Source organism: Pteropus vampyrus, unplaced genomic scaffold (genome assembly GCF_000151845.1).
Source record: "Pteropus vampyrus isolate Shadow unplaced genomic scaffold, Pvam_2.0 Scaffold134, whole genome shotgun sequence".
NCBI classification, from domain to species: Eukaryota; Metazoa; Chordata; class Mammalia; order Chiroptera; family Pteropodidae; genus Pteropus; species Pteropus vampyrus.
The window spans coordinates 1,461,217-1,487,632 of record NW_011888915.1 but is presented as its reverse complement, the minus strand read 5'-3'; the positions used below and the strand labels follow the sequence as shown (position 1 = coordinate 1,487,632).

The following is a 26,416-nucleotide window of genomic DNA, read 5'->3' as shown; positions in this document are numbered from 1 at the left end:
AAAGCACTTGTCTTGGTCCCCATTACACCCATTAGCACTAAGTATCTTTGTCATCCCCATTAGCACTAAGTATCTTTGTCATCTCTAATAAGTTGTCCTTTGCTGCCACCTCTGGAGGGTGCCCATACTGGAGAGATGGGGCATTTTAACACTCCACAAAATGTTTTCAAATGTATGGATTTCTGTTGGAGGCAGCTAGTCCTGGAAAAAATAATTACAATTGTTTCATTTCTCCAAGTATAAATACTGCCCCTGGAGAGGCTATATTGATTCAATGCATCAAAAAGAAACCTTTTGTTTCTATTATTTTCCATATGGTTAAGTGGTCCCTCCTGGAAAACATTTTGGAGAAAATAACCACATGTCACATACATCTGTGAGAAATTTCTTAAAAATAAACAAATCCAAGGATGCTGGGAGATGACTACCATGATTCGTTAGCTTAAACAAATATTTTCCCTACATTTGCTCATTAATTTTCATAAGACACTGCATGGTGGAGTTTATTATTCAAATTGACTGAAGACAGACACTGGCAACTATTAGCAATTCACATGTCACTGCCACTAATTCACGTGCTGCTTTTAGATGAAGTCCTTTTTCACTCAGGAATTTTACATTAAACTCTCCCAACAATAGCTGATACACTTTGAAGAAAAAATGATAAGTCTAGTCTTTATTCAATTAACCAATATAAAATACAAACCTTCAAATGCTCAGTGCTATGGCAATATAATACAAAGGCACCGAAGAACACATCTTTATTTAAGATACAAAAAAAGGATGATTTTTTAAAAAGCTAAGGAAAGCTTAGGCTGCCATAAGAGTATCCAGAACTAGGAAGGTAATTTTTGTGAGTAGGCTGCTTTGTGAAGTGGAGGTCCTCGTCAATGAGATTATTTAAGGAGTGTGTCAGGCCCTCCATTTTAAAGGCTGGCAGGGGCACTTAGTGCTTCAGTGGGAGAAGTCCTCCCTATTCAATGCTGTATTAGTTGGCTAGGGCTGCTGTAATGAAGTATCACAAACTGGGTGGCATAAACAACAGAAATTTATCATCTCACAGGTTAAAGGCTAGAAGTTCAAGAGCGAGGTGTCACCAAGATAGGTTCCTTCAGAGGTATGTGAAAGAGAATCTTTTCCATGCCTTTCTCATAGTTTCCAGTGATTTGCTAGCAATTTTCAGCATTCCTTGGCTTAAAGATACACCAATCTTCACTTTTATGTTCATATGGCATTCTCCCTGTGTACATGTCTGTCTCTTGGTGTCCAAATTACCCCTTTTTATAAGGACACGAGTCATACTGGATTTAGGACCACCTGAATGACTTCATTTTAACTTGATTACCTCTGTAAGTCCTTATCTCCAAATAATTTTCATTTTCAGATACTGGTGATTAGAACTTCAGCACATGAATTTTGGAAGTATACAATTCAACCCATAACAAATATCTTCTAGGAATATAAAAAAAAAAAAATTCTTCTTTGAAACATGTTGTGACAACAAGCCCATAACTAGTACAAGGTGCAAACATTCACTTAAAGCCACATCATATTCTTAATGCTAGAGTCCTGAAATGGAATTTAAAAACAAAACCAGAGGGAAATTCAAAGAAGTGTCACACTGATTTGATAGACAAGATACTTTGATCTAAGCAATTTTTCAGTTTGGAATTGAAAAAAGACACAAGAACTTCTACTAATTTTAACTTTTCAATGTTGGCAACAATAAAACCCTTTTGAAGAAAAGCCAAAGACATGAAGAGCATATAATTAGCCTGTAAAACATTTGCTCAGAATAGTCGAGGGGTCTTCAGCAATTTCTCGGGCCTGAATCACTCCCAAAACTGAATAAAAGGGGGCAAAAAAGACAGGCACTAGAAGAAAAGAGATAGATGAGATGTAATTAAGAAATTTTAGGGAAGTCAATACAGAAGGGTATAGGATACAGAGAAGGGAGTATGAGCCTAGTTTTAAGATATCAAAGGTAAAAGAACTTAGACATAAAAATTAAACGCAGACTTCTGAAATATGTTCAGTATTAAAGAGGATTTTTGATACACGAAGTTCAAGAACTATGGATCTGAATCCTAAAGCTCTGAATTAACAATCTGATTTCCAGCTCACTCACTGCTCAGGCTCAGAGTTGTACCAAGTCTTCACATACAATGGGAATGCCAGGGATTAACCCCTTTTCATCAGGACATGAGGATTAACAAATGACAGCAATATGCTGGGATACAATAAAAACAATCAAAGGACAAACAGCACTACAACTTTGACTTCTTACTCATGCTAATCTCCCTAGATAAATAGATATAAATGTCATCTTAAAAATAAAAGGTAGAAACAGAGGTATGGAAAAAACAAACATTGCCTTCATAGAACATCTACTGTGCCATGTACCTGGCCTGCGCGCTACCTGTAACACCTCTTTAAATTGTTAGTCATGTGAAAGCTTTCTGAATGTCACAGAGCAGGCTATATAAGAAAAGAATAAGAAGAGAAACAAGTTTGTGGCTTCAGTTCACCCACCATTAGTTTGTGATGCCAAATGCAAATGACTATAGTGAAAAAGCACTTCTCAGATTTCAGCGCCTACAAGTTGAATGCTCAGTAGCATCTCTGAAATGCAAATACCAATAGCACTGGGCTCACCACTGGAAAATGTTTCTAAAATATTCTGAATTTTCAGGCAGCAAGGTGCCCAGGAATGAGATATGTATGAACAGCATTCAGGTTCCAGAAAATGCTCTCTTACTGCTAGTTCTCTCCCAGCTCCTTCATCTTTAACTAAAAAGTAGGTTTTCTTGTGGTGGTGGTTGCTTTTTCCCTGGCAATTGGTATCAGAGACTGGAAATCATCTTTTCTACTGGCTACAGTCTTCTCCACATGGGTAAGAATTACTTATGTTTCTTAGTGAAGGAGCCTGAGTTTTGTTTTGTTTTGTTTGTTTGTTTGTTTGTTTGTTTTTGCTGTTGTTGCTTCTTATAATATTTTTAATAAGAAAAATGTTTTTATGTGCTCTGAGAAAACTGTATGGTGATATGCATTTGTTATGAGGATAACTGAAAAGTCTGTTCAAAAAGTGGACTTCAGGGTCTCTCTTCCTGAAAGTTGGACTGGATAGGTCTGGAGCAGGAGGGACCAAGAAGTGGTAGTTCTAACAATCACCCTCGGTGCATGCTGAATGCAGGTGGTTCTCGCCACACAATAAGAGACCCTGTTGGAATCAGTTCACAAATGGGCCTTCTAGAATATCACTTCCTAAAGGCTATCGCTTCTGTTACAAAATAACATGAAATGTCAGCACTGTGCCTAAAGGATAAAAGCATTCAACCTTAAAAACCCACAGCATTGCATATTCTACATCAAATAAATGACACTTTAGCGTGAATTTACATCTTGACAGAATCAACATTAACAGCCACTACATAAACATTTATATACTCTACAGTTAACATACTCTGGAAGCATTTTGAAACCTAACGCTGTTAAATATAACCATTCCCTCTTTTACTTCCACATTTCCTAGGTGCTAACTTTGCATTTTGCCTTGCTGTCTCTCGCCTAGCAGGTAAAGCTGAGAAATCTGTAGAAGGCACAGGTTAGAAAGAGTGCAGGACAGCTAGGAGCATCGCTTCTTTGCTAAAGTGCACTGGTGAAAAAGCAAGGTGTAGGAGTCTTCCAGAGAACATGACTCTGGGTAGTTCAGGGATTCCGCCATCGAGCACGTGGATCTAACTGCCTTTTCCTTCTCTTTGGTCCTTTCCTGGATGTGTGAGGAAGACGCAAAAGGGCACTGGTGTCAAAACAGAAGAAAGATAAGGAAAATACTACCAAACTGTAACCTAATCTTCGAGGCCAAAGATGATGACCTATACATGAAACTGGGAAAAGGTGCTTCATTTATACTGTGTTCTTTTAGGTGACAGTAAGTCAGGTGCAGACATAAGAAAAGACACAGAAGAGGCTCAGGCAAACAAAGTTTCTAATAGTTACAGGTGCCAAAAACAGGATGCACAGTACACACACAGGACCATGTGGGAAAGAACCAGCATCAGCCAGGAGGCAGAAGTCGGGGTGGGGCGGCGGGCGCTCCACACTGCCTTTGTTAGAGTTTCCGCAGGAAAGGCACGGCAGGGTGTGGTAAACATTTTTGGATCGGCTAGTTTGAATAATTTCAGGGGCCCTGAGCTACAGGAGTGGTCCCTAGGTGCCTGGTACCTGGCCATGGATGATTAAAGCAGAAGAATATTGCCTCCTGCAGTATTTGGGCCAGATGAAGGAGGTCTGGCTGTAGACTGCACATCAATGGCATGCTCCAGGCTTAGCCCTTTGCTATCAATTAGAGTTGGCTAGCCTTGGAAGAGGCAGTCTTTCTCCAGCCAGAAAGATTTTTAAGGAGACAAAATACCAAATTATATAGAAAATAAAAAATACAAATAATGCAACAGAACTATCTCCTGACCTCCTGCTTATTAAGAGAAGATTTAGCAGCCTCATTCTGCACAGCTGAAATCCCTCTTGTCATGCCAAGGGAAGCAGAGAGAGCAACTTAGAAGAAATCAAATTTCCAAACCCACGTATTATGTTGAATGTGACATTTTTACTCTCAGCTTATAAATAGGACATGCAAAGCTCTTATGGGCACAGTAAAGGGGGAAGATAGTAGGAAGTGTCAGCAAAGGTGGGAATGAGATGGAGGAACCATGATGAGTCTTAATTGCCTAAAAGCAACTCTCTACAACTTCTGGAGAAACTTCTAAAGAAGAAGGCATAGAAAACAATCCAGCTTCAGAAAGCATCACTGAACTTGCTTTCAGTCTAACGGAGAGCTGCAACGCAAGGCAGGCTCACTTCCAAACAGCCATGCAAACAGATGATCATCTCTAGGAACCATACATTCGACCACCATCAAAAAATTGGCTCCACTTCCAACAAACACATCTCCTAAACCAATTTCATGGAGGTCAACAATATGAATTCCCTTAAATTCCATGCTTAGAATAGAGAGATGCCTACAAGTGCTTAAAGTGTCCTGATTTAGGATTTATTTAAAATCAAGAATAACCAATTTTAGTTTGAGGCATACATTTTGTAATTCCCATTGGCTAGCCAATTCAATCTAATCCTCCTTAAAACCTTTATCCATTACTTTCCTCTCTCACATCCTAAAAGTGGTGAAAGATTGGGATACTTTCTTTCCTTTACAAATTGTATTTATTTCTCTGCATTTAGAATCTAGTTTTATAAAATATCAAGTCTGATAAACATGTAGAACAAGATAATTAACAATACATAATAACAACTAACACTTGCTGAGCATTTATTTGCCACTCTGTCAGCATTTCATATGCATTACCTTCTTGAATCCTTACAATTCTAGGGCCTAGGTACTATTACCATCTTCATTTTCCAATTAAGACAATCAAGGCCTTGAGAGATTAACTGGCCCAAAGTCACATGACTACTAGGCAGCAAAATCAAAATTTAGATCCAGGTTGTCAAAGGTATAATAACTAGACTGCTAGAGACATGATTGCTTTCCAGGAACTTCTGATTTAGACTAAGAGGGCATGTTTAGTCCATGGGAGCTCCAGCAGCCTCCGACAGCCACAGTGCAGAGACATCATGGCACAGAAGGCATTCCTAATCTGCCAACACATGGAAGGGGACACCCCAGGTGGCTCTTAGCCTCTGGATCTTCTAGCACTGGGGCTAAGCGGCCACAAGTAAATGTCATAGCGAGGGTAGAAGTACTGGCTTGACAAAATGGTGTGGCTTTTTGTTTAATAAAGTGGAGAAATTAAATGGCATTATATGAGAATCATGCTGAGATTTAAGGATCTTCAGGCTAGCATCACTGATCTTGAACAGACAGCTCAAATAAGCTAAACACGTGGCTTTCATTGAAAGAATTAACCTGTTGCCAAGTAAACTGTCTCGAAGAATTGGAATGTTGTCAAACTAGCTTAACGCCACGAAATGGTACAACTTAATGAGACTCTATAAATCTTGACAAATATAACACAGAGCTTTCCTTCCAAAGACTGTGATTTCGCAAGTGGTTTGCTGTCTTCCTGGGCGCACACACAAAATGGTAGGTAAAATGCTGTGACTAAAAGCTGCCTTTTTTAAATTGACTAGAACATCTTCCACCCTTCCCTTTATGCAATTCCTTTTCAATCATTTTATTACATTTTAAAAATTAAACTTTTTAAAGTAAAAAAATCTCAAATAGCTGATAACAGTCATGCTAACAAGTCAGTTTTCTTTAAACATCTATGCAACTTCCTGAGACATAACACATTCCTGAGAAGTCCTCACACTGAAATAAAACCCACCAACCAGTGGCTCAGTGCTAGACCTAAAAGAGGAGGAAGGCTAGACCGATCTTTTCAAACCAGCAAGCCTGAGGTCTATTCTCAACTGAACATTAGTAGAGTAATGAAGAAGGCAAAGAGAAGGGGAACTAGAAAGTTTTCACTGAATGGAAAAGATAAGAAATCCAAATTCAGTAAAATTTGTTCCTGAGAAAAGTGTGATAGCTACTTACCTGTCTACTGCTTCTACGTCAAAGCAAAACCTCTTCTCGATAGAGTCTGTTTTCCGCCGTGTGCAGGATTTGAGGATGACTGACTCATCTTCTCCCTGTTGGGGACACACAGACTGTCAAGACGAAGCCAGAACAAGGGCTCTGCTCCTCTCCAGGACAAACATGCCACATAAACAGAAGTGATCATTTCATCTTCTCAAACCTGTGTTCATGGCCACGGGAGGTAAAAGATCGACCATAAACCTTCTCAGGCAAGAGCCTCATGCAGCTAAAATTTGTCAACCATATTCTACTTGGAGCCAAATGTCTTTAGTACTGATAGATCATGATGGTACAGCATCAATCCACACTAGATTAAACCCTTGTTGATAGTGTTTGAAATAGGTTTAACTTATAGGTTTGATATGAATTAAAACAATATGACCTTGACGTCTCCTCCCAAATCTCAGCTTCTATGATCTTGGTTCAGTCATCACATCTCAGGAAAATCTTCTTGGCCAGATCAAATACCCCCAAACAGGTTTACATAGCACCATGTACCTCTCTCTCCCTCACAGCCAAAATTTTCTGTTGGTATGACAGATGATTTGAATGTCTCTGTCATTAGATCCTAAGCTCCCTGAGGGCAGAGACTGTGTCTGTTTTTGCTTACTCTTGTGTCCCCAGAGCCTAAACAGGCCCTGGAAGTGAGTAGGCAAAACCAATTCCTTTTGTATAATAAACTGCATATGTTTAAAGTATACAATTTATGAGTTTTCATAGCTATATACATCCATGAAATCATCACCACAATCAAGCTAATGAACACTTCCATCACCCCCAAAAGTTTCCTGTTGTCTTTTTGTAATCCATCCCTCTACCCAGCTTATCTCCAGGCAAACAATGAATCTGCTTTCTGTCACTATACACTAGTTTGCATATTCTATAATTTTTTATAAATGGAATGCCCTTCTATGTCTGACTTCTTTCACTCAGCATAATTCTTTTGCGATTCATCCATGTGGTTGTGCGAATCAAGAGTTTATTTCTTATCCTTTATATTATTCCACTGCACAAATGGAATGCAACAGTATTAACACATAGCACTAATTTACTTCCTAGAAACCTAGAAGTTTCTGTCCCTGATTTCTTCTCTTTCTGTCACGTAAGAATTGGTTAAGGTTCCTGTTTCTCCTGCCTCTCCCAACATTGTTTTTCTAAACTGGGAGGGAAATTAACAAACTTGCCTAGTTTGTTGAAATAGGAAATGTGACTGCGTATGGTAGAACTTAACCACGCACTAATAAAAGACTAACACACAAAACACAGAAGACCTAGGAAGAGACAGTTTATATTCACAAGCCTTACGTCTATTGTCTTTTACTGAATAGTTGAGATTAAGTTCCCAGATTGAGAACGGCTCCTTATGCAATGTGTAAATGATGCGTGTAAACACTCAAACACATAGGATTCTAACCATGTAATGTCTAACTATATTTCAGATTGAATGGCCATGGATCAGCTTCTGCTTTCAAAGTTTACAGGGAGGTGTCCCTGAGAAATGAGAGGAAACAGGGAATCTATATAAGATTGTCAAATATAAACAGAAAAAAGAATGTTCTGTTCCAAAGATGACTACACCATATTAGGAAAAAATCTATAATCTGTTCAATAACCAGTGGTTTAAAAAAAGTGGTAAGTGCAGATAATAATCAGTTAAACAAATAAATGAAAAGTCATAATTGTAACAAACACTACAGAAAAAGAGGTAGGTTGTATTACAAAAGCCTAAATTAAGGGGATTTGACCTGATTAGAAAGGTCAGCAAAGGTGTTCTTGAGCTAGAACTTGAAGGATTCACAAGAGATAAGACCAGGAGCACAGGATGGGGGATAGAGAAGAGCAGGTGAAGAAGCCCTGTGGTCCGGGCCCATGGAGCCCTGAAGGAACTAAAGGGAAGCTGGTGTGGCTAGAATCCCAGAGTGAGAGGAAAAGTGGAATGACAAAGGGCTTGAGGGAAGCAGGGGCCGGACTCTGAAGACTGTGGTCTGTATCCTGAGGGCAGTGGGAAATTAATGAAAGGTTTCAAGCAAGGGCAGGGACAGGGTCAGCTTTGGGCTGCTTTAGACCTCCTGCAGAGACCTGCCTCCTCTCAGATAGCAGAATAAAGGAAAGTCTCTTTCACTAAACACATGGTCTGGTCTCTAAGATGATGAAGCAAATCTGCCCACATTTCCTGGCCTGAAGCGAAGAGAAAAGTGGGCATAATTCAAATGAAAGGAACAGTGAAGAGAGAGAAAGGGTAAAGCAAAAGCATGTTAGGAAGAAGAAACACCCTATTATCTATGTTAAGTCTCCCTCTGGCTCCTAGGAGAGTTTTGTATAAATACATCTACAAAGACACTTGATTCTCCTTTATAAATTGAGAAAACATCGCCTCTAGACAGTTCGTCTTTGTATTTCCTCCACCGTAAAGCTGAGGAAACAGAGTCATGCCATGGAATGCTACTTATTTATGTATGTGTTATATGTTATTATTATTATTTTTTTCTTTTTCCCCTCTATAATTCCCCTGCCTCCCACTTTCACCCCTGACCTACGGATGTTGCCATCTCCCTTTTATGAAATGGATCTCTGAAGGCGGGGCGTTTTCCCATGCACTCACTGCGTGAACCCAGGGGGTCTGGCGCACCCGGGGTATGGACCAAAGCACACCTGGGGTGTGGTCCGAGGCTCCAACTGGGGTGTGAACCCAGGACCTTCTGTGTGTAAAGCAGATGTGCTAACCACTACACTATGGAGCCACCCCCTTATTAATATAAAAATACATACAACTTAGAACAAATTATTACATATTATATATATTAATATTTTTACAGGCCTCAGAATCAGGAGCTGCGGACTCCAGAATCAAGGTTTGAGTACTGGCTCTATAACTTATTAGTTGTATGGCCTTAGAAATCATGTTCTCTGTCTGAATTTCAATTTCCTCTTTTGTAAAGGAGGATAACTGGATCAAACAAACAAGATAATATAGGACAATAAAAAGACTTAGAAAAATATAAAATGTAATATAAATATAAGGAATTATTATTAGGAAAATTGATTAATATAATATTAAGTTCCTAATACAGCACTCATTATGTGTCAGGTTCTGTTTCAAGAAGTTTATATACACTAAACCATATAAACTTAACTCAGTGAGGTGTTTACTATTAGTTCACTAAGGTCTAGAAGTCCCAAACATTCCCCCTAATTGGTCTCGACCCTTCACTTTCGAGTGCGATAAGATAGGAGTAGAGAAAATACAAGAGAGTTCTTCATGAAAGGTTTAGGAAAACTCAAGATTAAAAGCCCCAAAATAAAGACTGTGTGAGAGAATAAATCAGTGAAGCTGACTTCTAGAAGGACTAAGGTTGGAAAAAGATTATGATTCGACTCAAGGAAGACAGGCTGAGCTCTATTTCCATTTCGTGAATACCAGGGGATACCTATGAACACAGATTTTTAATATTCTTTCTAAATCTCTAATTCCTCTCTGTTTTGATGTTTTCACATCTGTTTTCCTGGGATTTATAAGTCAACTCCACCCCTAACAAGAAACACTAAAAAGGCTTTGGCTTTTTTTGCCTGATACGGGGAAGGAACAGAGATGCTGATAAACTCCTGTGTTGTGGCATAAGTAAAAAAAAACTTCGGTAGGAAAATTAAAAGTGGTAGAGAGCAAGGGGGTAGCACGGCGTAGGAGCTAATAGCAATAATAACAGCATCTAACATTACTGACTCGGGCAGTCTAATTTCAAAGCCAATGTTCCTAGCCTCTACACTGTAATGCACACACATGTGTAAACTCAACAAGTTGCACAAAAATGAACCACAGAGAAGACCAGGGTTGGAATAGTTATAAAGAACTGATTTGTCAACAGATTAGACACAGCTGAAAAAAATTACTTAAACTAAAGCTAGAACTAAAGCTAAAATGGAGTCCATAGATTGAAAGAGATGAAAAATATAAATATTTTTACTGAAAATATTTAAATATCTCCAGCAAGAGATAATAGAGAAAAATGGGGAGGGGGAAAAATTCAAAGTGATAATCACTGGGCATTTTCCAAAGTTACTGAAAGACACCAACCCTCAAGCCCACAAAGGCTAAAAATTCCCAAGATTGGAAAAAAAAAAAAATTCACACATAGTACCATCATAATGTAGAATATCAAAAGAAAAAAATAAAAAGATATTAAGAGCTGCCAGAGAGAAAATACAGACCACCTAGAAAGGAATGCATTCTGACTGCAGTAAGCACAACCAGAGGAGAATTCTTGGAGCACAGCAAGGTGATCTCAACACCAGAGACCCAGAACCTGATACAGCCTGACTGACCCTTCCAGAGATGGCCACAAGAGTATCTCCATCCCACACACTATTCATACAATAAGACCCTGATACACCTCCCACCAAGAGACAGGGTCTGCACCATTTCCCATTTAAACTGAGTGGGCTTCGGTGGGCTTTTGTGACTGTTTCGATGAACAGATAGGGCAAAAAATAAGGTAATATGACTTAAGGCTAAGTCATTTAAAAGGCAATGCAATGTCTACTTTTGTTGCTGGAATACTCACTCTTGAAACCCTTAGCTGCCCCGAGGCCATCATGCTGTGAGGAAGCCCAAGCTAGCCCACAGAGAGAGACCAGACAGATGGGCCCTGAGACTAGACAGAGAAAGACAGAAAAAGGGAAGAGAAGGGGAGAGGAGGCGATCAGGAGAAAGAGAGCTATGTCTGACCAGAGCTATGTTTGAGCTGCTTCAAACCCTCACTGTTCCAGAATTAGTCACCATCTGATTGGAGCCACATGAGAAACCCTGAGCCCAAACTACCCATCCAGATGTTCACCAAATTCCTAACCTACTGAAACTGTGAGAAACACTAAAATGACTGGTATTGTTTTAAAAATTGCTAAGTTTTTGAGTGATCCATTACACAGCAATAAATAACTGGAGCATTTATTGTCAACTAGCATCCCTGCAGGTGACAAGTGAGAGTGACATGAATCAGTTTCACAGGATGAGGACATTCAAGAATTTCTAGCATCTAACATTTGACACACTTAATATTGCACATACGTGAAATACAAGAATCTTTCTTAGTTGCAATTCCTGATATAACTTAGAACTAAGAATAATTATCTTGTTTTAGTTACTTTTTAGGGTACTATGCCTCCTGGAACTATTATATAAAAATCAAGACAATTACAGTGAAACACTGGAGGTGTTTCTTTATACATGCATTAACCAAGCAAATCGAGCATGAAATTTAAAAAATGAACTCACCCCCTTTCCTCCTGACTTTTGGTCAAATGGTACCATGGTGATTTGTTTGGAGTCCCGCTGATATGTACAGTAGTGCTTCACCCAAGAAGTTCCAAAGTGACCTGCAAGGTAATATTTCCCATAAAACATCTATACATGTTCACTGCATGCCAGAAAAACACACAACCCATTAACCCACAATGCTCATCTACCCTTAAACTGTTTCTAGGGGCAATATATTCTTCACGCCAGCTAGACCAGAATAGACAGAAATCTGATCCCACAGGCTGGAAGAGGAATGGAACCACGGCTTTCCCCAGGGAACAAGGAGAACTGCTTCCCACTAAATTCTACATCCAACGGGTCTTAAAATATAAGGGAAGTAGAGGTTCCCTGGGGAAATTAATTCACTTTCCCATCATCGATCTCCATTTGAAGTTTTCTTTCTCTCCCCTGACAGGAATAAGATGACTGAGGAAAGAATACAGAAAGGCTCCTCAAAATGCTTGTCACCATTTCCATCTGGCGCGATGACTTCATGCTTCCAACAGAGCTGCTCTGTGACTATGTGCACAGACATACAGGGACTCTGACTTACTTCTAAGCCCCTAATTTTTACTTTAGCATAACTCAAGAAAATCTGGAAAGCAGACAAGAAAAACTCAAAGACACCAGAGACATAGAATGGAAGTAACTGTAAATGCTCAAATGTAATCTAAGGAGTTTGTGACTCAAAATTATCCCTTAGGAAAGAGGGAGATGCCCTACGGTCAAATTCTGACAAAGTCTCTGTTTTTACCCAGCGGTTGGCCAATTACTTTATTTCGAACAACAAAGTACTTTTAGAGGAAGAAGGCATCATTGGCATTATTAGCCTGCAAGGACCTCAGTCAATTCTAGTCTTAGATGTCAAAGATCACATAGCAGAAATGGTGAAAAAATAATGATAACATGAAAAGAGATTTAGCAGACATTTAATAATCATTTTTCAGGGTATGACTGCCCATTGGAAGTGTTGGATGTCAGTTAGTAAACTTAAAGCAATACAGTAAGTGTCTACATTGGAACATCAAAGACAAATGAAAATACCAACCATTCTAATGATGTTTGTGGCTTAGAGAAAAAATTCCAGTGGTAGCACAACCCAAAAATTCCAAAAGTGCTGGATCTTGGATAATTTGAGCATCAAAACAAATGAGGACAGTCATGAATTTACCCTATGAATAAAATGATATCCATAAGTCCATACTGATGACAGAAAGATGGTTGGGTGGATGGATGAATAGAAAATGAGACAAGAAGGGAGGGTGGGCGGGAGAGAAGAAGAGGAGAAGGGAGGTGGCTTCCTTACATTACACTAAATGGCAACTAGCAAATGTGAAGAGAGTGGCAGAGCTGAGAAATCACCATTTTGCAACCATCACAGTAAAGATCAGTTTAGGCAGGATTGTCAGTGAATGCTAAGTCTATGGGTTGCAAAGTTTGATGGGAAGAAGGATATTTTTTGAAAATATACTATCACCAGCAAGCCCACCATTAAGCCCAAGCAAATTTTTAAGTAATCGCTAAATAAAATAAACACTGAAACCAAGTGTTCTAATTCCTTTCCATCAGGAAGTTTCCAGGAGTGAAGACATCTGCCTAACCAAAATCAACAGAAGGACATGAAAGAGCACAAAACCAGCAAAAATCTGGGAGGAGTCATGTGTGCAGTCAAGAAGCAGGAATGGGAGGCTTGGAGAAGAGCTATTCACTGCAGAAAAAAAAAAAAAAATCACTTCCTTTTCTCCCTGGCACTGAATGCATGGATTAAGCCTGGAAGTGCTACCCTTAGCACAGCCCAACACAAAGCCTTCTCCCAGGCCTAGTGCATGAATCTGAGAACCATCACTGAAAACTCCAGGTAACCAGCACAGGGAATTTCTTTCCTTGACATCCATCGTGCCAGCAGAGCAATGAATCTTCTTCCTGGCTGTGAGAGTGAGCTTTTGTTTCTACTTTTCATAAAATTCAAGTGTTAGAATGACAGGAGTTGAAGAGAAACGGGAAAGGGCCTAAGTCACAACTGTTTGGACCTTGCTGAAACAAGTCTTAAATGAAAACAAAATCATTAAATATTAAGTCTACCAAAGGATATGACTGTTGATAGACAGTTAGGTCTAGTATGTAAGATCTTTCCAAGGCCTCTATACCAAGAATATAGTATTTAAAGCTAAACTAAAGGTACAGGTACCTCAAGAGTAGAGTGACATGAGGGAGAAAAGAACCACCACAGAGCCTCAATGCATTCCAGATTCCCAAGGGAATTCCTAGTTACAAAGAAAACAACATGTCCCTCGGTGGTCGATAAGACTTGTGGACATCACCTTTCCTTAGGAAACTGCACTATAAAATTACTCTCATTCACCAAAGCGTGTATTTACAAAACAAAGCTCTAGGCCAGGCACTACTGGCCTAGAAGGTAGTGGATATACCCTCCACCTTCTGGGCAGAAGGCATGAGCGCAGTCCAAGCTGCTGGTGGTCCCGGGCACTCACGTTTCTCCTGAACGTAGAGGTAACCTTCCATGGTGTAGGGACTGACAGTCTTGTGCTCGAGGGGATTCTCCTTCATCTTTTTCATCAGTGATTCCACTTCTGACCTGGTGCCTTCAAAGCGATTTCTTGTCTAGGATGAAAAGAATTTTATTCAAATCAAAGAAATAAAACCCTATTCCCATCTCTAACAATTCAGAACCTCAACCAATGGAATCGTTACATCTAAAATCAGATAATTTAGTTCTACAGTCAGCCATCTAAGAATTAGGCAAATAGTCAAGAGGTATACTTTGCTCTAACGTCTTATACGAGAATGTCTCAAACTCTAGGGACCATGAAAATCACCTGAGGAACTTGGAGAAAATGCAGATGCCCAGGCCTCATCCTTAAAGATGCATTGAGTACCTTTGGACACAGAAATGTGCATTGAAACAGCATCCCAGGGGATTCTGAGTCGATCGTCTACAGGAAGGTACATGACCCTGCCCTCCCTCCAGACAGAGGGATTCATTTCTCCAGCAGCAGGGAGCGTTGCCTGTGATGGCTCAGACGGTGCCCTCCTCCAAATGCATCTGCTTCACTGAGGGTTACTCCTTCCCTAGGGCAGCCTGTACCCACCCAATGACTAGTCTAGGGACAAAAGTCGAAGGAGTCAAAAGCCTGCCCCCCTTGCTTCTATTCTGGCCACTGTGAAGGACATCCCTACTTCAGGGTGCCCATGGCATTGACTGAGGCCTCTGTTGAAACTGTATCACAGCTTAACTTCTGCATGGGCCTTATTCTCTCACAGGTGTTTCTTCCAACAGTGCTCCCTGTAAACCTGCTATGTGTAAATCTCCACTTCAGAGCTGGCCTTCTAAGGAAGCCGGCAAAAGGGAAACACATTTTGTGAAACCTTTTCTGAAACTCAACTTCCTGTTCTCTCAGAAGACATAGAGAACCATGTCAGGGCAAACTGCAGGCTTCTAAAAGCCATGCAAGATAGCCCACATGGATGCACTTGGTTTCTTTTCTACACAAGATCATCTAGAGACGAAGACAAGATGCAGACTAACATGGCCCATTCACACAACGAAGAAGGGGGCTCGAGCCCTACTAACTACTAACCAAAGAGCCCTAGGCAGGATTCTGAGCACCAAAAGGTCATGCTGTTTAAAATTTGGGAAAGGAGATTAGGAGTAAATGACACTGACCTGGACTTCCTGTCAGCCTTACTAACAGTTGAACAAGAGCACATCCTTTGAGCTGGAGGCCAGCATGTGTGTCCCGCCCCCATCCCCTGAACATATATTCTAAGGTCTCATGTGTCTAGGCAGCTAAGATGCACAGAAGGAGAGCTGGGCTGGGCGGAGCAGGGCTGGGCTGGGGTGGGACTTCCACTGCCAAAGGAAATCCTGACCCTGGTGCTACAGATTTAAAACATAATCAGCAGTAGCACTTCTGACAACATAAATAAGTGCTTTAAAATAATGAAGGAGAGGACCTGGGACCACCAGGCACCCTAGAAATGTCTGCCCCCGACTGCCCTTCGAACCCAGGCAAGACCCATTCTCCTCGCCTATATTCCGACCCAGATACGTGAGCTCTGCTCAACCAGACACATATTTTGTTTTTTCCTTTCCTTAACCAGAGAAAGGAAGTCTGTCATTTTGCCTACTCACGTTCTGTATGCTAATGGTCAGCTGCGTCTTGAAGTCGCCGAAATCCTTGGCCAGTTCATAACCATGGTGATAGAAAGTGAAGAGTCCTTGCAAGAATGCCAGTAGCTATAATGAAGGTAGAAAGGCAGAGTTCACATAAGCAGGTGAAAGAGGTATTTTGTAGCTGTGCATGAGCTCCCAAGGATAGTCTGAAAGTCTACAATAAAGTAACGATAATAGCTATTACTCACTGAGCACTATTTGTATGCCAGGCACTGAAACTTTGTATGTCCTATCTCACTGAACACTCATAACAACCTGAGGTAAATAATACTGTTATCTTCACTTTGACAATGAGGAAGCAGATTCAGAGTGGTCAAGTAACTTGCTCCAAAACACACAGTAACTGGCAGCCACGTTTTGAAACCAGATCTCCTTGACACCAACACCTGAGTTCTGACCCTGTGAACTTCACCGCCTCCCAAGAAAATCATTTTCTCAGAAATTAAAGTCAGGACTCCAACTTAGTCTCCTTCTAGTATTTGTATATCAGCTTGTCGTGCAGAATGGTGTGGTTATATTGATAACCAACAAGGAAGAGAGAAAAGGAAGCTGGTGTGTCCTGAGTCTGCAGTCTAACAAGCAAAGTGAAATCAAAGAAAATCATCTAGGTCAGCTTCAGCTCAAATGTGTTTCTGTGCTTTCCCTAAACTGCAAAAGAAAACACTATAGATTCCTTTATTAAAATATTCCCATGTTCCCACATTTTCAGTTACAACGGATTCCCTAAATTCCCATTTAAATTGCCTCAGGCTAAAGGTAAGCCTGTTCATTGTTTAGTCTTGTCTTTAGTGAAGAGTGAAAACATCTGTTCATCAAAATTCTTACAACATGCCTTCATATACTTAAAAACTATTAATGTTCCTGTCCTGGGCCCCTGCCAGCCTTCCATTCTCCAAGCTAAATAAACGTTCCCGCAGTCTTTCCTCTCAGAACCTATATGCAAACCTCACTATTGTTATGCTGCCCTGGCCCCATCCCAAGCTGTACATTATCTTGCCTCAGTTCCAAATCTCAACCTGAAAAAGGGCACAGAGAAACACACAGAGGGAAGACGGTCATGTGAAGACGAGGGACAGGAGTGATGAATCTACAAGGCAAAGAATGCCAATACTGCCAGCAAACCACCAGAAGCTGGGAAGAAGAAAAGAAGGATAACTTCCCTACAGGTTTCAGAGGGAGCATGGCCCTGCTGACACACTGATCTTGGACTTCTGGCCTCTAAAACTATGAAACGAGAAATTGCTGTTGCTCTAAGATTTTTATGGTACTTTATTACAACAGCCCTAGCAAACTAACATAGCTATCAAGAAGTATTCATTCATGCAACAAAAGGAAGGACTAACAGTAGTGATGGAAAGCTGGGCCAGGTAAGCCATGTAACTGCCTTTAACTCATCTTTTGCAGGAGAATAATAATGCTACCCACTGCTGTACTGGATTCTGGTAAAGACTGAGACCATCTATGAAATGGGCCTAGCACAGGAGTGCCAGCAGGAGTTGCTCAGCAACAGAGATGTGATTAGTCTAATGTGTTAGAAGTTACACTGTGGTGGCAGGGTCCAGGCCAGGCTGGAGAAGGGGGTGGTGCCCAGGACAGAATGCAACAAGCCAAAGGGAAAGAATGAAGACCTGCAATGGGGCAGAAGCAATGAGAAAGAACAGGAAGGAACAGCACCAGAGAACACTCAGCAGGTGAAACTCAGAGGATGCAATGCCTGACAAATGTGAGAATGTGTTCTCTGTAGCATTAGGTAACCTTCAATTATGAAAACTCAGAGAACAGACGGAACAGGGCCTCACCTTCATGAAGTCAGTATGTCATTATCTGCAATCCAAATCTCCAGAACATTTAGTACCTCAACAAGAAAATAAAGGTTTCCGGGGCTCAAAAAATTATATGGGTTGGACCCAAGAAGTCTGATTTTTCTTCCGTAGAACACTAAAATTTTATTTCTTTTTCTGAAGGTCAATAACATCCTGGTACATGAAGTTACTTTCTGTGAAACGACTGAACATAGTCAGTGGGCACGGAGGTTCCTTGAGTGGCTGGAAGATTCCCTTGACTGCAACCAACTTAATATATGAATACCCACCCTAGGTACCTCAGCAACTTAGTTCAATAGATTTCTTGCTGGTTTCCTTTACACCTGTAAAAATCAAATGCTGTTTCATAGAGATTAAGAGCCAGACCATTCAAGACTTGCTATTTACTAGATGTGATTTTGGAGAAGTAAATAAATGTGCTTCCATTTTCTTTAGCTGAAAATAGACATAAAAACAGTACCCTCCTTCTGAGATATAAGAACTGGATGATGTACTATAGATAAAGTACTTATTATTAGCACTCTACACGACACAGTTTCAGCTAATACCAATGATTACTTCATGGTCTGTTTTGTACAAGCTAGGGGCTTACTAAAGTGCAGACTATTGAGCCCTACCCCTAGATTCCGGGTCTGAGAGAGAGCCTGAGTATTTGTATTTCTAAGACTTTGACCATTGAGAACCACTGAACCATTGATTCATTCATTGATGAACCTCTTCTCCCTATCCACAGCTCTTGGAGCCACTGACTTGCCTTTAGGCTGGTGTGTTAGGAAATAAAAATTTCTGTGGAAAAGATTAAACATCTAAATCCTACATCCAGCCTCTCAACCAATTCACTTAACTTTGGGAAAGTTCCTGTCACTTTCTCTTTATTCGAAGAAGAGACCAGAAATTTTTTTCGTTAGCTCTCTGGTTGCCTTACTTTATGACCTCAAAAACCACAATGATTTTACACTCTTTAAATCCCTCTGGCCCTTGTATATCATCCATCCTGTCCAATCTGGCACTGAACTGCTCGCTACCTTGGCTACCTCTCTACTATATACTCCCATGCTTCCCCAATGAAGCTGTGAGCTCCTCAGACACAGCAGCTGGATCTTCAGCATTTTCTATGATATTCAGTAAATAAAAGCTTTTAGATTTACTGAGACTATTTATATTAAAACAAGTGGGCCCTGTTAATATTGGCACTTGACTCCTCTCTAAGGAGACCCTTGGCAGCCAAAGTTGATATATTCCTCTATCTCAGAATAAAAAATAACTGGGTGCTAATTAGCAATTATACAATAAATATATAATAATTGGAAACTAATTAGGTTAGCTCTGTTCTAGGCATCTTACATGAATAAACTCAGTTAATCCTCATAACATATTTATATGGCAGGTGGTATTATTTACCCATTTTGCAGATGAAGAAACTAAGGCTCAGAGAAATAAACAATTTCCCCAAAAACACAAAGCTAGAAAATGGCTACGATTTAAATCTAGGCAGTCTGGCTTTAGAGCCTTGACAATGATGCTGTACTTCCTCTCAAAAAACTCAAGACACCAATACATTACAATAGAATGCCAGGAAATAGGATAAATCCTTATAGATTTCTTTTCTTTTTTTTTTTTTTCAAAAAAAGGGAAGGACAAAAAAGGAAGAGGAGAAAAGCCCACCTAGATCACCAGATTCATCCAGTTGAGCCCAGCCTAGATTGTCTAAACCCAAAGATGTGTAAGAAATAAACATCTATTGTTCATATGAGGTTTTTGTGGTTATTTGTTACACAGCAGCCGTTAACAGATACAATACCTGATTCACTAGGAACACCTGAGAGATGAAAACGGTTAACAAAAAAACTCAGCTCAAAAATGTAGGGATGGGCTTATTAGAATCACACTGTTCTTTTCCCACCAGAAATTCTAGTAGAAACAAGTAAAAATGCTAAAGGCCTTTTGAGAAACTGAAGGCTGGCTTTTAACACCTCTGTGCCCTAAGCTTGCCTTCTCTGACAGATGGCTTCTCCCACCTCACAGACCCTACTGTGTCAGAGACCACTGCTAGACAGAAAGTTGGCTCTAAAGTTTCTAAATTCAGATTAAAAGAAAGGTACCATGTACATCCCCCTATTTCCTTGAGGCAATTAAGGACTTTTTAAAATTTGCCAGTTAAGGTGGCTGAGAGTAGAATTCTAAGATTATAATTCCAATAGAATAAAAGATGTAAGCATCAAATTTCAAAGCCAACTAGACTCTTGATAAAACTACTAGCAAGTCTACATGCCTAAAAGGCATCCCAAAAGTTATAAATTAGAAATAGGGTATAAAACCCACTCTTCACTAAAAAAGGGTGGTCATGTTCTTTCAGTTTCTTATAGTTTTATTCTTATTTGCTTAAGAAAATCACTTTCTTAAATCTAGGAAGATAAGAATCTTATTTGTATGGAGACCCTTGTCTTGGGTCTAAATCAGAGGCTGCATTTGGCTGAAAATGCAAGGTCTGTAAGTTTTAAACTGAGGCCCATATGCTCTCTGGTGTTTCCATGAAGACTTCCTGCTTCAGATTCTGAATATAGTGCCATAGCAAGGTGGGGTAGTACCACGTCTGCATGAAACCACAACTACGCGGAGGTGGCCTAAACTTAAGCCAAACTTATTCCCACATTCTAACCTTTCACACCCCCTGGAACACCTCTGCCCAAGTCCAGATCCCATCATGGTCCACTCAGCAAACTCTCCATGCTGCTTTGTTACAACGAACCTATACCGAGAAATCACTTTATATAGCATCTTTGAATGCATGAATGGTGTGAGGAAGGGCTTTGAACTCTGGAGGCAAAAAAAGAAAGGTATCATGTACATCCCCCTATTTCCTTGAGTTACCACTGCATTATTTAAAGGAAGGAAAAAGCTGGAGGAGGAGAGTTAAGTTAGTATAATCACTACTGACTGGCAAAATGAAAAGTCCTCTCCGCCTTTACTTCCACCTGCAAACCAAACAGGACAACACAGGGTGGCTAAAGGAAGCAACGACTGCTGAATGTACCATCTCCCTCGCTACAGTCGTACAGGAATGGCTACAGGAAAAGACCTAAGGTAGCCAGACTGACAAAGCCCTGTTACTCAGCAGAAGGCACACCATCAGGGCTGGTCAACCACTTCATTAACAACTTAGAGCATTCTGTCATCTCGGTAGTGGGAAGGAGGGGTGGGGATGAAAGTAAAGACACCATAAAAATATAAGATAATAAAAGACAGAGCATCTACTTACGGGCTCCACAAACTCAAACATCTTTCTCTCTTGGACTTCCTGCACCTTGAAGACATACTCCAGGGACACTTCATAGAAATGCTGCCGGACCAGGTCCACTTGACTATCTGCCTACAAAAAAGATGGAATTTTAGAGAAAAATCAAGCCACTACCCAAAGGGAGCTTTCAGCAAGCAGGCCAGAAAAGTCTCTGGAGATGGCTTTTAAAAGCAAATCAAACAACATGAAACAGAAATAAGAGTAATGATAATGGTTGGCCAAACACTTAACTTTGTGCTAGGCACCGTGCCCATAGCTATATATACATTACCCTATTCGAACTTCATTAATTTTAAATACATAATCCTCATTAAATTCCTAAAAAAAGATATTATTATCTTTACCTCTAATTTATAGGAGGAAAATGAAATCTGCTAACATTAAGGAACATGATGCAGCTGGTACAGGACAGAGCTGCAACTTCTGTCCTGGTCGCTTGGCCTCCAAGACCCTTGATTGTCTTTAAACCATTAGGCAGTACTGCCTCCGTGCAACAGGGGAGGATCTGAGTTCCACTTAAAAAGAAAACCTGCAGGGCCATCTCCAACCCATCCTCTCTAATGAACAGAACAACTATTAGAAGGCAGGAGACTTCAGAAAAGGACATTTTTACGAGTCCCAAATACTTTCTTTGTGTCATAGATGAACTGTCAGTTTACCACAAGCAGAGTAATTACATTGTTCCTTATGAACCTCACTTCCTCTGTGTAGGTGTGTGGCCCGGAAAGGCCCAACATGGGTACAATTAAAACACTGACCTAAGTTCTAGAACCCAGGGGAGAAAATGCGTGTGTGCGTGTGTGTGTGTGTGTGTACGTGTGTGTACGTGTGTGTATATGTGGTAACGAAATGCTGTGCTGGTCAATACTTCCACTCTCTATAATGCTCTTAACCTTTCTATAACATGGCTGTGCCAACTCATTCTTTCAAAGCATATTATTACATTGAAAGCGCATTTCAATGACAAAAGTGAATTCTTAATAAAAATTAATATTCCACTGATAGAAAACACAACACTTTTTTTCTTTAGAAATGAAGGGGTGATTCTATAACATACTTTACAAAGACAAACAAAGCCCCCAGAGGACTATGTCTTCCAGCGTTCCTTTGTCAAGGTTCCTGCAAAGAACTTGGGAGAGATCTTTTCTTCCATCACACCAAACACAGTATTGCTACCAGGACATCTTGAAGACTTGGCAAATCATTCACTCATTCAAGCATTGTGAGCAAAAAGAAACTTCCTTCATGGAACTCACAGCATAGTCAGGAAAAAAGGGTATTAATCAAATAATCATGTAAATAAACAGAAAAGCACAAACTGCGGTAAAGCACATGATGCTATGAAACGGCCCAAAAGAATTCATTCGAATCTAGTAGCAACTTCTTCCCAGGGAAACTTACACTTTAATACCCAGAAGCTAATGTGCTGAATAACTGCTGAATAAAACAAAAATGCAGGGCTAAGCCTGGAGCTGTATGCTAAGCTCTGAGCAGGGGGAGTTGATACCTGAGCACTGATCGCTGTTTATTTGGAGGCAGGGTTTCAGAAAGTGCTGCACTCCCCACCCCCGCCCCTATGTATGGCTGTTTAGACAACTGGGTGGACACACCTTTTACCTGGGCTCCTGCCAGCTATGGCCCATATGATCCTGTAGCCTTTCATTCTCTTGTAGTGCAAATCCAGTACACTTACTGAGGGATGCATCTACCTTCCTGATCACCCCCACAGCCTCATATATCCTCCCTGATTGGGCTTGCCCGCTGAAACTAAACTGAAAAAAAGGATCCTTCTGAAAATCTGCAAAGTGCACCTCCTGCAGTCAGGAAGGATGAAGTAGCCAGAAGAAAAGTCCTCTGAGAAAAATAGCAGAACCCAGTCAGTCAGAGAGCTGGCAGAGCAAATGCCTAGGCCGGAGTTACAATTCTATCATTTTCTAGTTGGTGAGACTGGCTCAAGTCATTTACCCTCTCTGGGTCTCCTTCCCATATCTGGACGATGGAGATGATAATATCTGCCCTTGCTCTGAGTAGAGTTGTTTCAAAGAGAAATGAGCTAAAGGATGAAAATAATTTCGAAACCACTAAGTATTCCGTGCACTTTGGTTGCTATTATCATCACTGGGGACATCAGAGCTGATGGGCTTCAACCCCTGCTCCTACCCTAAGCCAACCACGTCATCTCCTGTGGTTATACTCCTCTCCTAACCCGTCTCCTGCTTTCATTCTCTACCCATCTCCTTCCAATCCAGTGTCCACCCAGCAGACAGAACGCCTTTCCTAAAATCTAAATCAGATGTTCTTACATCCACTTCGACACTTTCCCCTGGCCTCCGCCACGGTCTGCAAGACCTGGTGTGACCTGCCTACCTGTCCTGCCTCACTTCCTCTCACCCCAACTGCTCTCACTGTGCTCCAGCCACTCTGAGCTCCTTGTTGTCCTCCAACACTCCAAATCTTTCTTGTCATGTAGGCTTTGCATGTTATGTTCCTTCTACCTGAAAAACTCTTTCTCTAGATAAACATTCAATTTTTTTTTATCATCAATGCACAGTAAATCTTTTTGCATTATGACCTAATAAAATTACATTTATAATTAAGTGCAATACACTTTCATATTTCTGTTCTGTTCTAGCCTACTCTACTCCATTTCATGACCCAGTAATTCAGATTGTTATGACCTTTTTAGAGCAGCCTTCATTAACTACATTATTTAAGATACGTTACCCCGGGGAGTCTCTACCTTATCTCCCTGTTTTTTTCCTTATTATTATGTGAAATTCTTACTTATTCCTCTCTTTTCTGGTGTATTGACTACTGGAATATAAAGTCGATAAGAGCAAAGACTTTGCCAAATTTTTTCACTTTTCTATCCCAGTTCCCCAAATGGTGCCTGACCCATAGTAAACATTCACTAGATACTTGAGAAATGAATGCACTGATTTCTACATGGCCATCAAGACTCAGCACCCAGAAAAACATGTAACAGAATGCATTCTGAAGGAAAAGGAAGACGAAATCCCAAAGGGAATGGTATGTGTCTCCTACCAATGCCCCTGCCCATCCGGCCACAGAATGCCCCACATCCTTAGCTCCCCCTGCAATGGAATTGTAAGCCATGATTCCAACCTACCTGGCAAGGCATTCAAGACAGTTTCTCTGCCTGTAACTTGAAAAACTAAATCTACCAGCTCATCTGAGAACTACCATCCATTCTGTGCTTCTCAGAAATGAAACATTTTCCTAGGCTGTAAGTTCCATGAAGGCAGATCATTCTCTTCACTCCCCACAATACACTCAATGCCTCACTAGGCTTTCACACAAATGTCCAATGACTATTTGTTGAACGAATGAAAACTGTCTTTGAAGCAAGCTTCTGACGCTGATTTTGTTTTAACTCATCCACTAGATGGCAGTGTCATTCCACATCGCTGCCGTGTAATTTCACCTTCCAGGATCTAGGGATGGGCTAGAATTTAAAAGTATTCGGTTCAGAACACCGCAATCAGGAAACAATTCTGGATAACCAAAGGAAGTAGATTTCATAATGTTCCTAAAAGTTGATTTAATAATGTTCCTAAAAGTTCTGTTTAATAATGTTCCTAAAAGCTGATTTTTTAAATAAATGTGAAGTAAATCATCACTAAGTAGCTGGAAAAACTTTAGCAAATCATTTGACCTCTACAAAGAACTCAGTTCCTTCAAAGGTAATTCCAGGATGTTCAATCAGAGGATCACCAAGATCCTTCCATTTAGGTCAATTCTATTTGCAGGATACTCAAGCTGAATAACAATGGCAAGTAGGCAGCAGAGCACCATCCCTCCCTCCCAAGATGGAGAGAGAAGTTGAAGAGTACACGGTGTTAAAAGCAAGGGCTCCAGAGGCAGGAGCCAGGGTTTAAATTTTCGCTGACTAGCTATGGGCAGACTATTAAACAGCTCTGAGGCTCAGTTTCCTTCTAAGTAAAATAGAAGGAATTTAAAATAGAGGGAATATATTTGTACCTCATAAGGTGGCTGTGAGGATTTAATAAGATTCCATGTAAAGTGCCCAACATAGTACCTGGTACATAAGTATGCATTAAACAGATATTTGATGCTATTATTGTTGTTAGTAAAAGTATTATCATTATTGTTGTTATCATTAAATTTTTATTTAATTCCATTCAAGTACAACCAAAAACCAATGCTTGTGAACATACCAGCACTTGCAAGAAAGACCTTTAGTCTACTCCTTGCCCTCGAAGTACTTAGAAAGTTTGAATGAGTAAAAGACAAGAACACAAATGACTGTAACAAAAGAGGATAATGAAAAATGTCCACTAAGATATATACTGTCAGAGTCCATGCTACAGACTGTTTGTGCCCTCATGAATGTTTGTGCCCTTCCCCATCAATTCATAGGCTGAAACCTAATCACCAGTGTGATGACATGTGAAGGTGGGGCCTTTGCAGTGATTAAGTCATGAGGGTGGAGCCCTCATGAATGAGATTAGTATAGTACCTTTGTAAAAGAGACCTGGAGAGCTCCCTCACCCCTTCTGCCATGTAAGGACACAGCAAGAAAATGGCCATCTATGAACCAAGAACCAGGCCTCGCCAGACGCCAAAGGTCCCAGCACCTATCTAGGACTTCCCAACCTCCAGAACTGTGAGAAATAAATGTGTTGTTTATAAGCCACCCTATATATGGTATTCTAACATAGCAGCCCAAAAAGACAGTCAGGAAGAGTATCATCAAATTTGGAAACGGAATGGAGAACAGGCCAGTCACAGGGATAATACTCTGTATTTGTGTAGCAGCTATAATTTGCTTTCTCATACATGAAATAGGCAGGACAGATATGAGTATTTTACAAAGGTACTAAAAGCTCAGAGAGATGAGTACTTGTCCTAGGTCACACAGGAATACATTAGAGCAGGCCTTGAAATAAGGTATCTCTTTGCTAGCCAGTGTTCTGGTTCCTACACTGTGCTCAGGAGGACATGATATTGGCATGGCCCTAAAAGAACAAGTTGAACTCACCCCAGACCAAGTCAGCAGACTTGGAGAGAACAGACTGGAGAACACTCTCACTCTGAGGAATGTCATGCCTGTAGGATAAGTGTACTGTTGCCCTCCCCACCCCCCCAATATCAGCAGGTGCTAGAACAACCTTACACTTGCTCGACTCTTGAATACTTCAACTCATTTAACTGCTTAGAAATTGTA

General features: G+C 40.5%; 1 protein-coding gene across 2 annotated transcripts in view; it reads right to left on the bottom strand.

Annotated features, from left to right (window-relative positions):
- Nucleotides 1-26,416, bottom strand: part of ARHGAP26 (Rho GTPase activating protein 26) — a 399,050-nt gene that overhangs the window by 259,840 nt on the left and 112,794 nt on the right. For both annotated transcript variants that reach the window (XM_011367454.2, XM_011367455.2), the window contains exons 6-10: nt 21,169-21,279; nt 16,045-16,149; nt 14,384-14,513; nt 11,868-11,968; nt 6,557-6,651 (exon numbers count right to left, since the gene is read on the bottom strand). In XM_011367454.2, the coding sequence (XP_011365756.1) occupies nt 6,557-6,651; nt 11,868-11,968; nt 14,384-14,513; nt 16,045-16,149; nt 21,169-21,279 (542 nt within the window). The remainder of the gene's footprint in view (nt 1-6,556; nt 6,652-11,867; nt 11,969-14,383; nt 14,514-16,044; nt 16,150-21,168; nt 21,280-26,416) is intronic.